General features: G+C 30.7%; 2 protein-coding genes across 3 annotated transcripts; one reads left to right on the top strand and one right to left on the bottom strand.

Moving 5' to 3' along the window:
• The first annotated feature begins 5,271 nt into the window (after positions 1–5,271).
• Positions 5,272–5,863, top strand: CLV3 (CLAVATA3). 2 transcript variants are annotated; one of them, XM_010421111.1, is made up of 3 exons: positions 5,272–5,335; positions 5,436–5,482; positions 5,690–5,863. In XM_010421111.1, exons 1-3 carry the CDS (start codon positions 5,272–5,274, stop codon positions 5,861–5,863), a joined length of 285 nt encoding a protein of 94 aa, XP_010419413.1. The 2 variants fall into 2 exon arrangements, with proteins under 2 accessions (XP_010419413.1, XP_087316038.1); XM_087459912.1 differs by having other exon boundaries at positions 5,272–5,482.
• Positions 5,864–8,316: 2,453 nt separating this feature from the next.
• Positions 8,317–11,519, bottom strand: LOC104703548 (aluminum-activated malate transporter 7-like). Its single transcript, XM_010419576.2, has 6 exons — positions 11,216–11,519; positions 10,868–11,008; positions 10,187–10,459; positions 9,390–9,511; positions 9,151–9,297; positions 8,317–8,952 (listed from the first exon to the last, which is right to left on the bottom strand). The coding sequence occupies exons 1-6, from the start codon at positions 11,415–11,417 to the stop codon at positions 8,374–8,376; spliced, it is 1,464 nt and encodes a 487-aa protein (XP_010417878.1). The 5' UTR covers positions 11,418–11,519; the 3' UTR covers positions 8,317–8,373.
• Between the last annotated feature and the right edge of the window lie 4,085 nt (positions 11,520–15,604).

Below are 15,604 nucleotides of genomic sequence, written 5' to 3'. Positions count from 1 at the left end.
TGTGTTTTTTACTTTTTAATTCCGCTTTTCTAAGTCACCCATATTTTACACTTTTTATCAACTCAAGTAGGGTTGGTTATTAATTAAACAAAAAACCAATGAACGTAAAACGATTTCAAAATTTAGAAATTAGAATTGACCTTTGTGGCTTCTTCAATCAGTCTCTTGTCGCTTAACGTTACACTCGTCTTTTCTAGTTTCTACTCTCTTCCCCCTTCATTGCATTTTCCAGGCTGTTTCATCTTTCTTTGACATCACTGTATCGGTAACGATTCGACGACATGTAGACAGCGACATATTTAATAATGTAATTAATAGTTAACAGTAAGTTTAATTTAGTACAATATTTTTTGTTGTTGGCTTTGTGTTCTGATGTAATGATTAAATTGAAAAATATAAAATGTAGATGGACTAAATTGTAAGAGGTGAATAATGGGTCTATTAAAATGTTACATTTGAACCCAATATTACTGATGATCGGATGGAATACAGAACATAAAACTCACATTTTTTAAATTCGATTTTAGTTTAGCATCTGGTGAGTGATTTTTGAGCTGCAAGATTTAAATTTGTTTAAAATTACTGATCTATATGTTTTTTTTTAAGTGACTAGGAGATTTCAGATCGAGGCTCATACATCACATAGCAAAGTCCACACTATATAAATTAACAACGTGAATCGAATCCGTAATTTTAAGTTCCTACGTTTTCGGTAACTCAGAGGTTTAACCACTATCGTTGGTTTTTTCAATCTTTTTGATCTATATTTTTAACATAAGTTATATTCGTTTTCAATACATTTACATACCCCTAAAATAAATCATGTTCTAGATTATCCATTAAAGCAAACTAGATACATTTTGTCCATATAAAAATATTACTATTATTAGATTTGCTACAAAACATATTGTATTACACTATAATGGTTGTAAATTAATAATCTAGTTAAAAAGTAGAGATACTCTAATTGGCCCAAAAATGTAAGCAACCGACGAAGCAAAACGGAATCTTAAAAACAATTATCAAATGGAGAGATAATCTGAAGGTAGTATTTGGGATGATCGGACGGCTGAGATCTGATGCCATCAGATTGACACGTGTCAGTAAGTACTCCAGGTATCATTCTCTCTGCCTCATGACATCAGCCGATGGTACCCTCGATACGGCGCCGTCAAAGACTCATAGACATGTATATAAATCCCTTTAATTATTACATATTTTTTCCAGCAAATATAGATTTGGCATGGATTTGATACTCAATTATATTCAGGTAATTCCCATATTGTTAAAAAAGAAATTAATGCATGTATTTTTAAATTTGTTTTGGATATTTTGGGTACCCAGATTTCATGAGGCCCTAGAAAGGAAAAAAAAAACTTCGTAATTTCATATGAAATTCGTATCATTATTTCATAAGATATCGATAAACATAAAAGATGGCGATACAGATCTTATAAAATGTTATGTAAGTTAGTCGTAAGTAATAAGCAAAAAAAAAAAAAAAAAGATTTGGAGACTGAAGCAATCATTTATTACTCGGTTAGTGACGTAACATCTTACATCTACAAGAGATCCTAGAAAAGATTTATGCATAGAGGTCAACAAATGTTAGCCGAGAGACTTATATGAGGGATAATTGTTGCGCGCGCCCAGTCTCTCGCTCACGTACGAGGAACAAGTTCGGCATGTAAGATCTTATCTAACAGTTAACTTTTGGCCAATTAGCACTAGTCATATTGTTACACGAAACCGCGTTGCATCCACGAATATAATATCTTTGAATTTGAACGTAAAATCAGCAATGTCTAGTTATGAAGTTAAAATCAGCATTTTGTTTGTTTTATCTTCTTATACATGTCGAATTCAAATTCAAGAATATGTGTTTGACTGCCGGGGTACGGGGGAAAAAATAAGGCTCTCTCAGAAGTTGTTGTTCAGCTGTAAAAATATTTAGATTTTTTTTTTGTTATTATTTAGATGCTATATATATACTATTGTGGCAAGGGCTTAGTTTAATTTCTTGTTGATTACAATTTTTTTTGTCTAGAAAACAGATAATATTTGTTTTAAAATCTCACAGTTTCTAACATTGGTAGGGGAGTTTCAGTTAAAATATGAGCATCTTATTATATAAACCTTAGTTCTCACCAGATCATGATACTTGTCAGTTTTAACGATCAGAGATCAAAATTAAAAATTCACCAGATCGTGACACGTGTCAATTTTAACGATTAAATATCAAACCAGATCGTGACACATGTTAGTTTTAACGATCAGAGATCAAAATTAAAAACTCACCGGATCATGACACATATCAATTTTTACGATTAAATATCAAAATCAGTAATTCATCAAGATGTGACATGTGTCAATTTTAACGATCAGAAATCACAGTTTTCAAGCCATGTGAAACGAAGAATAAGATAATTGTAATTTTATTATATTAAATTTTTTTTGTTGATCCTAAAAAAAAAATTGTAAATACACCCCTCTTATATCTTATTATATAAAGTATGGTTTCAAAAGTTACTAATTCATAAGATCGCGACATGTGTCAAAATCTTATTATTTTTCAGATTATTAAAATAATAATAATAAATTGTTTTAATTATAAAATTTTGTAATTTTAAAGAAAAAGGAATCGTCCTAAAAATTTTACAATAATTAAAATTATACTAAACAATCCTATGTTATATTGAATTCCTTGGCCCAATCTTAAAAAAAAAAAGAATTTAAGTATAAAGATATGTATTCTCTCAGATATTTGTCAAATATATAGAGAGGAAGACGTCTTTCCGATGTATCAAACATCAGCACTCAATTAGAATTTTCAAACATGAGCACTACAGATGAAAACCAAAACTGTGGAAATAACGAAAAGCCAGCCAAGAAAATGAATAGAACCATTATGAATAATGATCAGATTGTTATGAGGGAGAAAGAGCTTACCGTTAAACCTCATATGCGACTGAAACTAGCTACACTTCAGGCATGGGTCGACAAACTAAATCAATGCGTAAGTATAAAACTCATATTCAGCTTCACATACATATTTTTCATAATTGACTAATATTATTTAACAAAATATAGGGACTCCAGCTTACAACTATGCAGCTAACAAAATAGTAATAACTTTAACTTTTTAACTTTTTCTCCTTTTTTTTGAGACACTTTCATCTAACAAAAACATATATTTCAGGATTTATTACAAATGATCAAAAGAAGTTAAAACTAGCAAAAATTTGAACCCATCAAATTTAACCACATATATCTTGCAAGCAAATTTAACAGATATCTTACGCTTATTATATTATATGTGTTTTCTCAATTATATTATTATTAATCAATAAATAGTGAATAACAAATCTAAAAAAATAACATAAGTTATGTCAAAAGAATCATTATTTCTGAAACATAATAGGAATAACTAATTAAGAAAATAACATTATATCTACATAAAATTTACATGTTTATATCCAAAGCTTTAAACTTTGATATTTTTTTCTGATATAATTTTGCCGATCTATTTTTGGGTCTTTTATTCGTGCGGATTCTTCAATGGAAGCTATCAGATGCAATGAAATGAAATCAAAGTATATAAAGCCCGCTAAATTAATCGAGGATGGAACCATTGATGGAGGTTCCAAAAGTAATTCTACAGTTAGTAGCGTTATAAGTTTCAAAGATTAGTCGGTGGTTGATGTATTTGGTAGCGATTTTGTAATTTGGGAAGTTGGAACGATAAACCGTTTAAAAATTGGTTTCAAACCTGATTTATGTAGGTTTCTATCAAATTTGGTTCGTAAACCGTTTAAATCCAGATATATATATATATATATAAATATATGAGAACTTTTGATTCGGATAGAAATTGGTTGAGAACTTTCGATTCGAGAATATTTGAGATGAGATCATAGTTCTAAGTAGTTTTGGTACAGTGCAATACTTCCGAGGAGTAAATAATGCATCGATCCTTAACGTGATTATGACGTATATCATGTTTTGGATTGTTTATAAAGTTTCTATTTTGCATATTTGAATTATCTAAGACTTTATATATACCATCATGATTATAATATTCAAAATTTTATTTTTATTATCTGATATTAACTTTCTTTCAATTTTTTAACTTTAATTGGGTTGGTCATAAAATCATTGTAATAGAGTAGATAATTTTCACCAGTTGTTCATCCAAAATATCTTTGGAGTAAAAAAAATTAATAGTTAAAGAAATTATGACGCAATACAATTTTATTAATTATAAGAACTATAATTATGCCAAGCAACATAAAATTTGTTTAATTTTTTTAGAAGACATTTTATAGGTGGTGATAAAGAGCATATTTTAACAATAAAATCAATTAGGGGTTTAAGAGCATATTTTTAATGGTGAAACGTACAGTAAAATTGCATGTGGTTACTACATTATCTATTGCTTTGATGAAGTCTTTGCATGTAAAATATTTTGTAATAAGTTGTGAAACGTTTTTGAAATTTGACAATAATAATATTTTTAATGATGAGTATTTGGCAAAAAAATTTGTGGGGGTATAATTTAGCTTTAGATTATTGTAATAATTATTATTGTAATAATTATTATAATATATTAAAAATATAAATAAGGTTGTCAAAAATATATATATATATATATAAATAAGTATATGAAGGTAAATAAAAATCTGATTTTGGTGGGATATAATTTAGCTTTAGATTATTGTACTAATTGTTCTAATATATAAAAAAATATAAATAAATGTATGAAGGTAAATACAGATATGATTTTTTTTTTAACTAAAATTATTTATATATTTACTTCAAAAAATAAAATAAAATTTTATATTTTAAAAATATTGTTTAGGATTTATGATTTATTCTCTTCAAAAATTTTAATACCCACGCCCTTATCTAGTTGATTTATATAGCTAAACTATAAACAAACTCATGAGCTCTTAATATATATGAACCTGAAATATATATATATATATATATATATATAATTTAAGCCCATTGATGCGGTAGAGTAATGAAGATTCCGATACTACATAATACATATAAATCATATATTATGTAAAAGTAACCAAAATATCTACTTTTTAGTTTTTATAACCAATAAAAAAAATTAAAATAGGTGACCCCGTTCCTTCTTCTAGGTTTACGCTATAAATTGGACTGTCCCCTTCTCATTTCATCACCACAGTGAAAACAGTTTATATCTTTCTCTCTCTCTCTCTCTAGCTCTCCATCTCTCTCATTAACTTTCTCTCAAAAAAAATGGATTCGAGAAGTCTTGTGCTACTGCTACTCTTCTGCCTCTTGTTCCTCCATGATGCTTCTGGTGATCTCAATCTCTCTCCTTCATCTAAAAACTCTGTCACTCATGTTCACGCATCTTATAACTATCATTATAACTTGTCTTTGGTTTATTATCTCACCAGATCTCACTCAAGCTCATGCCGACGTTCATGCACTCCCCACGCGCAAGGTTCGCTCCAACTTGTACTAATACCTAAACATTCATATATCTAGTCCAAGTCCGACCACTGTTTTGATTGCTTTAGTTGTCATGTTCTACATAGGTTCCTCTATAAATACATACGCACATTCAAATATATCTAGTCCAAATCCATTTGTATTTATTATGGTGTGCAATTGTTAGTATGAAACAATAAAATGGTCTTTACTTTGGCAGATGATGATGATGAAGAAGGGGAGTAACTGGGGAGGAGCAAATGGAGAGAAAGAAGAGAAGGTCAAAGGTTTAGGGCTACATGAAGAGCTTAGAACCGTTCCTTCAGGACCTGACCCTTTGCACCATCATGTGAACCCACCAAGACAGCCAAGAAACCACTCTCATCTCCCTTGACCTCACCTTGTTGCTTTTACTTAATTAATTTCATATTGTATATTAACTCTTATGTTTTATCGGTTTATCATCCTGCAAGGAGACTTTTTTTCTTTGTCTATTCAGTTTCATTTTGCTAAGCTTGTTTCATGAAAGTGAATGTAAGATATGCACTACTTTTGTTGCTCATGTGAATGAAATCATCGTTATCTCTTTTGATTTTCTAAGTAAAATATAACTATAGCATTACGTTTCTATTTCACACCATACTATCTGTACAAAAATATAGTTTTTACGTAGAAAGTGCAAATAAAAAAGACAAGTATATTATCTCCAAAGGCAAATGTACCGTTGGGAAAATTTATGAGTACGGTTGCAAATGTCAATGCAAATAATTAATGGAAGTGATAGTCATAATTAACCATACAATAATAATGATGATGATGATTTGATGATGTGGTTGAAAGAATTAAATTTTAAATCGGCTTTGGGGCAGAGACAGGCAGTGTCAGTGTCAAGAGATGACAACTTCTATCGGAGGTTGCAAACTGCAATTGTGGAGGATCATCAAAACGACGACACACATACTTGAAAAAGGTTATTTAATAGTATGAAAATTATTGGTGATGGCCTAATAACAAGCCTAGAGCTAATTATTATCCTTAATGATACCAAATCTATATGATACGATATTTGGTTGTACAAGAGTAAAGACTGACACTTGAGATGTGACACTGGCGATTTCGCTCACGTCACCACTTTTCCCACCTCAAATAACGCTTACGGCTTTATCCATTCGTTTAACTATAATTTTAAGTTCCTTTCTCTTTTTACTTGCCAAATCTAAATGCTTCTTACTAAATCGATGTAAAAAGAAAAGTATACAATAATTGTTGTTGTCATACCAATTTCATGTTCTTATAATGTCGTTTTATCCTCTTTATGTCATCCCAAGACTTGTTGGCTTAAGAAATTATTTAATTTCTATTGAAATTGTATAGCATATATCTTCACATATTAGTATATTACCTTTTAAAGTTGTTAAGTTTTTAAGAAAACTAATTTAGATAATTGAGCTTAAAAATAAAATATATTCTGAAAGGCCAATGAAAATCGTATTAAAAAATATGGATTTGCCACTCTAAAAAGATACGAAAATTGCTATACTCTTAAACTCGTACAAGACACAAACTATCTTATCGCAGCTATATTAACCCCATTTATTTAGCAGATTATACGTATGCACAAAGTATGAACTAGCCATGAAAAGGGCTCAAAAACAAGACAGATTCATAAAAGGCCCAACAGCAGTTTACAAAAGGCCCAAAAGCAGCATACAATTCCAGATATACTCAGAAGTAAAGTTGTATTTTCAAGTTTTTTTCCTCAGATTTTCTGTGAGGAAAAATCACAAAATGGCGAGTGATAAGCTCATATTGTACAACACAACCACTAAGGAAAATGAGGCTTTCAAACCCATAGAAAAGGGAGATACCAAAATGTACGTGTGTGTCACCGACGCTCGTACTGCTATAGTCTTAGACGTTCTTCACCGGTAATGTCTTTCCCCAAGTTTTATATATCAATTTGTGAAAGTAATGTGTCTGAATCCAAGTTCTCTAGGTCCCATGATGTAAGATTAATGGTTTTTTTTTGTTATGCCTAAAATCTGATTGTCTTTGGGTTTCTTTGGATTCCTAGCTCTAGGTTGAATCAAACTGCTTGATAACACAGTTTTTCTAAGAGTCATGTTGTTTGTTTATCTAATCACTGGACTTGTTCTGTTTATGATGAAGATACATAAGGGTTTACGGCTTGTTTTATCTACAGTCTGATTGTGGTAGTGTTTATGTGGTTGGATTCATCTAGTTTGATAATACGAAGCCAAGCTGGAGAATTAGTTCCCTGAGTTACCTTGGAGTCCTATTATATAACTATTTGTCTCTCTCTCGTCTTCTTCTGTTATGCAGATACTTAAGCCACTTGGGTTATCAAGTCAACCACGTCTCGAATCTTACAGATCATTGAGAAAGGTAGTGGAGGGTGATGTGTGCTTCTCCGTAGATAAGTCACCCAACTACCATCAAGGTCAAAATATTTCACAAATTAGAAACAAGATAATTGCACAAAATATCTCATACTATATATTAGTTCTGGAATATAAAACTATGAAACGTAATTAAACAACTTTATACCCAAGTAAATAAAAAAGAATTAAATGTTAAATTACAATATTAGTTAGAATCATACTGAAGTTGAAGACACATTTCATTCATCAATGGTGTAAATGTAATGACCTATTTGATGTGGTTTGTATATATAATTAACTGATTATTAATGGAATTATATGTTATAAAGAAAGATGTTATATTTAATTCTAGTGACCTTCCTAGTAATTTTCATAACATTAAGTTTAGGCTCTAAAATGTACTTCACAAATCATATGAGTAGGACTTGAATCATCACAACATATATTAGAATCAATCAAAGTTATAATTAATTAATCATTATAAATTCTTTTAGGACTACCATTATCTACTACATTCTACGACATCACAAAGACATGTGTGACCACCACATGAAACACATTTTATGTGTACATGTGTATCACTGCCTTCATATTTCTCATGGTTCGAAACCTCCTTCGAGCGATTATCATTTTTTGATGTGTCATCATTATTACCATCATCTTCAATAATTGTAACCACATGATCATCATGACATTTGATCGGCCGGACACAAACAATGCTTTTGGCATTTGTTTTCTCGAAAGACAAAGGCCGTTCAATCTTGTCCTTAAACTTTGCAGCCGATGCTAGTTCATGTAGGGATTCCAAGATTTTCTCTGTCAGATTAATAATGTCGATGAGCAAGGAGATCGCGGTCAGAAGTGAGATCAATTCTAGTGGCTCAACTTCTTTCAAGATGCCTGAATTAAGTAAGTTGGTGAGAGATTTGCATGCAGATCGTGCGTTTTGGACATGAAGATCACATGAAGATGGTTTCGTCATTTTCTTTAACGACATTGACATTTCTTTCATCGCTTTGCCTGACTCCAAACTCATTGTTTTCAATGGTTCTCGTAGTTTATGTTTTATATCAACTGGTACCTGAAAAATTATAACAAACGAATGAATACCTTTTAAAATAAATAAATGAAGAGTTTATAGAAAAGTGGTTTAGACAAATTATTTCCTAAGACTTTGAGAAGGCTTTTAAGGCAAAATTGTTTTTCAATTTAACTTACAAAACCTACATCAAGAACATTATATTGGTTTCAAGTTTACGAAGATTTGGTGAAACAATACCTTAGTATCATCAGCATTAAGATATGAATTGAGGGCATGAATACGGTAAGCACATTGTCGGATGAGTTCACCGAGAGCTAGATATTGTTTCCAAGGGTGTCGGAATCTGAATTGGCCGTGACCAGGCTCCCATTTTGCAAAATTAGCCTATATAAGAAAACGACAAAAAAACACAATGAAATGAGATATAGTAGTGAAAAATAAAGCAAGAAGTGAAAATTTCAGGGTACACCACTAACCAAAGATTCTTCATTGCTTTTTGAGTTGAGAACACTTTTATAGTTGTCAAAATCCTTTTTTCGTTTGTCAACCTCTTTGGTGTCATCATTTCCTACAGCTTCACAATACTTGTCCCCAAAATCTGCCAAACTCCAACTTTTATTTTCTTGATAGTAAAAAATAAATATTCCATTTCATATCATAGTTTAAATCCAATGTAATAGATATAGTAGGATTTTATATATTCACCAACCTTTTAAATTACCTAGAAAAAAATATGTTGATGTTAACTTTGTAAAACTATTTACTTAAAAAATTAGCATCCAATCAGGGAGTTTATGTTTTAATTTAACTGTTTAAGTGTGCTTGACAGAAAAAGTTAAAATTCCTTAAAACAAAAAGAAAAATTAAACGGAGATATCAAATCTCTTTTTTTGTTTGATAAAGTATATCAAATTTCATTCTATGAAATTATTTCTTTTAAATTTTTTTATTAATGTCCTTCCAACTTGAATAAGTTTATAATTCTATTAATGTCCTTCCAGCTTGAATAAAATTATAATTCTTACAAATAAAGAATTTAACAATGAAACAAAATTCTCTAACATGTTATATTTGTTAAAGATCATTATCAAAAATATCCTTATTAGTCATCACACAAAATGGAAGCGCATAAGAAAACTTGAAACTTTTCCCACGAGAAAGAAGCGTGACCAAGTGGCAAAACATCTGCCACGCATCTAGAGTTCCAAACTGACCTTAAAAGAGTTATACTGTTCAAATCAGAAAAAAAAAAATCATAATGAAAGGGAGATACCTAACAAGAAAAGGGAGAGTTTCTCTAAGTTAGAGGCTAGGAGTGAATGAAGATCTTGGCCGGCCCAAACAGGGCAGACAAAGATGGAGATAAGGACACAACTGAGCCCTCCGATAATCACTGTGGAGATTCTCTTATGGGTCAGCATTAGAACCTGCTCCTCTCTGAACCCCGACACTGATATCAACGCAAAAGTGAGTATGAATATCAACAGGCTGTAATCGTATCTCGCCTTCACCCGCGGGAAGAACCTCACAAACGTCGACAACGCAGCTACATAACACCCAACCAAAGGAAAAACAAAAAAAAACATTAATCCGAGTACTAATTTATCAAATTTGGCTGTGATCTGTCTCAAACGCTAACTTTTACTATATTAAAAAAGTGTTATATATCTTTCCTTTTCCCAACCGCTTAACTATAATCCGGACTGGAGGATAAGTGTTTCAATAAACCGAATTCTAACATTACGTGCTCAAACGTTTAGCACGAATTGAATCAACCCATACTGTTCAAAGAGATGATCGAACTCCGGCAATGAAAAGGACTCAAGGAACAATAGCCAATAAATGTTATATTATAACATGTAAATACAAAAACAAACTTGAATGCAAACAAACAGTATAATAATATCTTCTTCCTTATAGTTATATATAAAGGACTTGATTTATATAAATATACCTTGTATAAAGACAAATATTGCAAGAAGAATGGGTTCTCCTGTTGCACCAGACATGCTGGCCAGGTGATGTGCTCCGATTCCAAGTGCCCCGGCGAAGAGTGTCGCTGCCACTCTGTTCAATCCTTTACCGAGCGTGGCCCCTAATATATTATATATATACACACCATCTAAGTATATTATAACAAACGACAATTAAAGTGAGATCTTTAACTATAACACGTGATCATGTTGTTATCCAAACTTTGGTTCTTGTAATATTTACGTAATGCATGGCATGCATGCTGCATGCAAAGATCATGAAGGAGAGTAATAATAAAAAGCTAAAAATAAAGAATACGAAGACGGACCAACAGAGAACTCGAAGACGACAACAACCGTCATAACAGCCCACATTGCATTAACACCGAAGCTGTCGTAGAGAGGTTGGTAATAATAGAAAGAAGAGACCAAGGCAAGAACCAGACCCACTTTAAACGAGTGAACAACTCTCCTCGGGTCTTCTTTTGCCACTCTTCTCCCTTCTCTCACAATCTCTCTCACTTTTTCCATATCTGTAGATTTGTCTCAACAAACCTTTTTGTTATCAGTTACCAGGGAGAGAGAGAAAGAGAGTATATTAGGAGAGATATTTGTGAGTGTGAGTTTTATCACATGTTATCATGATCAAGCTATTATTTATAAGGGAGACTGTAAGAGAGAATCTGATGGACACCTTATAAAATGATATTAAATTATATCTTGGCTTTTGTATACCACTTATCAAAAGAACATATCATTTGTTTTCTTTACATACTTTAGGTATTAATATTTCAGAACTTGCCTTTCAATATTATATTTTACTAAATGAGTTTTGTAAATGAATAAATATTGCCTCTCTTTATCTAATATCATCTCATTTCATTTCCATCTCCCTAGTTAAAACAAAAATAAATTTCATGATATAAATTCTACTAAAATAAATGCATACTAATTTAAATTTTAATAAATAACCTAAAACTAGCACAAATAGTTTTAATTAGAAAACATTTTCAGTTTTATATTAATTCACTCATAAAAATAAATTTCTCATATTCCTATGTATAAACTTAAATAGAATTAAAATAGGGTTCAATATTCATACTTTACTATACTTGCAAAAATGTTATAAGAAAAATAAAAATTTGTAAAACACAACTTAAAAATTAAGTAAATCAAAATAATGCTCGTTATTTCTAAAGATACAGTAGTATAATTTTTTCGGTAATTTCCGATGTTACTGTCATTGGATTTTATATGAATTATTTTGTACATAAATTATTAAATTTGTTTTTTATGTACAAAAATAAAACATTTATGCAAAAAAATATATCAGTGTTATTTTCTTGAGTTCCCCATATATCATTTTCTTTATAGAAAGCAATGCCCCAAACTTTTTATTAACAAAAATTAAATACTTTTGAAAGACTTTCTCACTAGTAATCTGGAAAAACATTTGCTAAAAGTCTAGAAAAGCTCGTAATATTTTGTGATATTTTGTATGATATTTTTTTTATGATATTCCCTGAAACAATCAATTTACGATCAGGTAACTGATCCACATGCACACATGATGCATAACTGATACAGGTATACTGCAAATATTTTGTTCTCGCAAATTTGGCAACTTTCTATGGTTGAGGGTGATTCTTCGTTCTTGGGCTTTACCACAAGCTTCTTCTTTTTTTCACAAGCTAGTTTTCTTGTTTTGTTTTTATTTTTTTTATATATCTCCCTCTCCTCTATTTTAACTCTTGCATCATATAGAAAAACAAATTAATCAAACGACTCCCATGTTAGAATTACTATACCTTAGTGTATATTAATGTTTTCGAATCTCAGCGTTACAAATGTGCTGAGTTTAAGTCATTAATTGGTGACATACATACTATATATAGAAGGATCTAGAAGATCATGTTGTATAACAAATATTACAATATCTTCATATTAATTACATGATCTTCTAAACCCTTCTATACTACTATACTTCAACTTTTTGACAGATGTGTGACACTTCTTTATGAAATCTCAATATCAACACATGTCATATATGATCAGCTTATAATTAAATGTACAAGAAGCTGTTGATGACTCTCAGTACATTGATTTGTATCGTACTGTATTTATAGCTTTAAATAGTTCTCCGTTGCGATATATAATACATATTTTAATAAAAAGAAAGAAAACTCTCCAAGCACATAAATATATCAGTTCGTGAGAACATTGTCCTTGTATTTCTAACATATAGAGAGAGGTGTTGTACAAATCAGGGATGGACCGTGGTAAGTTCTTGCATCACTGGGCTAGCTCAACTTGTAGCCTCCACTCCTGTACTCTATACCCAAATGAGGAAAAAGGTGATTGTACTCTTTTCAACTCGTCAAATTATTTAGTTTTTAGAATTAACTCATCAATATTATGATCCTTTAATTTTTTTTAATTGTAGACTATATAACTTAGTGAAAGAAGCCACATAAACTCTATTTCTATCAAATTATATGCATGCTATACAAATATAAGAGCTCATTCTACGAATGACCACTAAAATTTTAAACGGCCACTAATAATAGATCACATCTCTATTTGGATTACGACATGTGCTAAAGTAGATGAGTTGTCTGTTTGCCGCATTCCAAAACTATACTTACCCAACTTCTTATCAAATCGATTTGGTATGTGATAATGGGAAACAGAACCTCAAGTTGTCCTATAAGAACTAAGTAGCGCATGCCCTTATATCGTGAATTTCCTACCTACAGCTATTTCCTATTAAACCACTTTGGTTTCATAATTTTCCTAATTCTTGTCAAAACATCTTTAGACTGAATTTATCTAGTTTTTGCATGCGATACCGAAGATTAGCAGATTTTAACCTATATAACAAATTAAGAATATTTTAAATGCAAAATAAATAATTCACTAACAGCTAAATGTCATTGACTCTAGCTTGGTTTCATGATTTTGATGGTTTCGTACTTCAATTTATAACAAGTGGCGCAGTAGGATCGGATGACATGGAAAATGCAAGCGCTGAGTCACCGCACTCACTATCTATGTTGTAAGTTGTAACAAGGAATCAAACTCCATTTGTCCAAAAAAAAAAAAAAAAAAAAGGAATCAAACTCCAATATCATTTTTTCTTCCTCTTTCATAATTAAGTCGATGTCTAGATTCGTTTCAGCCTCAAATCAGACACTTTAATTCTTCATTTCATTCTTTATATTTTTCTCTTGAGTAAAAAAGTTACATCACATTAATGACTAAATAAATAACAAACTCAAAAGATCACAAGAAGAAAATCTCGATGAACAAGGAGCTAAGTAAGAGAGTATACCAAAAGGTAAAAGTAGACAAGTAGTGATGTACGATATACACTACGTACGTACATGAATAAGCTTTGTGATGTTTCGGAAGTCAGTGTGCATACAGAAAATGAACATCACTATATATGATCGTGGAAAAAAAAAAACTGACTTAATTAGCCTAAGAATTGCATGTATATACGAGAACAAAATTGCTTACAAGATAAATTCAGTGTCTACTTCCTCAAAAGAAAGATATGTCCTTGAAAGAACTTGTCACTTACAGTCCAAGAAAAAAAAAAGCCTAAGGGACATAGATCCTTGATGTTTGAACTCACTGCACAAACCAAACATAAGAGATTTTAAAGCAATATAATTAATTCTAGTAATAACTATCTCATCAGTAAAGCAAGAAAGATGCATGAATTATTTCTATTTAACAAACAAGGTAGTATCAACCAAGGACTACGTGAAACCATACGTAAAATCCTTTCTTTTTTTTCTTTTTTTGTCACACACCATACGTAAAATCTAAGATCCATTGTCGTGAAGCTTGTTTCAACCTAAGCGTGACTTATGTAGTCTACAAACAATAAACTTTTTTTTGTGTGTGTAGAAAATAAGGTGTATCCAAGATATATCCGTGAGCATTTATATTTTGCAAGAAAGTATTCCTAACATCCATCCATTAAACCATCTCCAACAGTAAGTTTTTTTATCAAGTTTTTTAACATTATTTTAGTTATAAAAAGTACAAATTCTTAAGTTAAGAAATTTTTTAAGATAAATAAAATGTATCTCCAATGGTGAAGTTCTATAGCAAAGTTCTAAAGATGGATTGGATTTCATCTTGTAACCTCCGAGCTGCGTCATCACTCTTAGCAGCCGTTAGTTTTTAAGGTCATCTCCACGGGGCGTTACTTCCCCAATTTTTTTTTATTAAAAATTAATAAAATAATACAGAAAAAGAGAGAAATAGAGAGAACTGATGCTTTAAGTGCTTGGGCTAGAATCGCTACTCTGAAAATTTCTACACTTGTCCACTTCTCCTTGGTTAAATATTAAAATATTATTATTATTATTTTTTGAGTAACGTTGAAAAATTTCTCTAGTGTAAATGCTCTAACAACATGTAGAAGATATACATTAACTGTTTGCTATAATAGAATTCTCTATAATGATAAATGGGGTAGAATAATTGCTTTACTGCCACAACATAATGTAAATATTTAAGCAAATAGTACTTTCGTTGCTTTTGCTTTACTCTACAAGCGATTTGCCATAAGGAAAAAAAAAGATAAAAAGATAAATTTTCACTGGAGTAAGAAAAGTTTGGTATCATTAAAAGACCTTAATCCATTTATATTTTAAAAGATATACATATGTTATAGTTGACTTAAAATTTATGTATGTACTAAC

Source organism: Camelina sativa, chromosome 7 (genome assembly GCF_030686135.1).
Source record: "Camelina sativa cultivar CO46 ecotype springtype chromosome 7, ASM3068613v1".
In the NCBI taxonomy this organism is placed as follows: domain Eukaryota; kingdom Viridiplantae; phylum Streptophyta; class Magnoliopsida; order Brassicales; family Brassicaceae; genus Camelina; species Camelina sativa.
The sequence above is the reverse complement of the archived record's forward strand: the minus strand, read 5'-3'. Positions and strand labels throughout refer to the sequence as shown.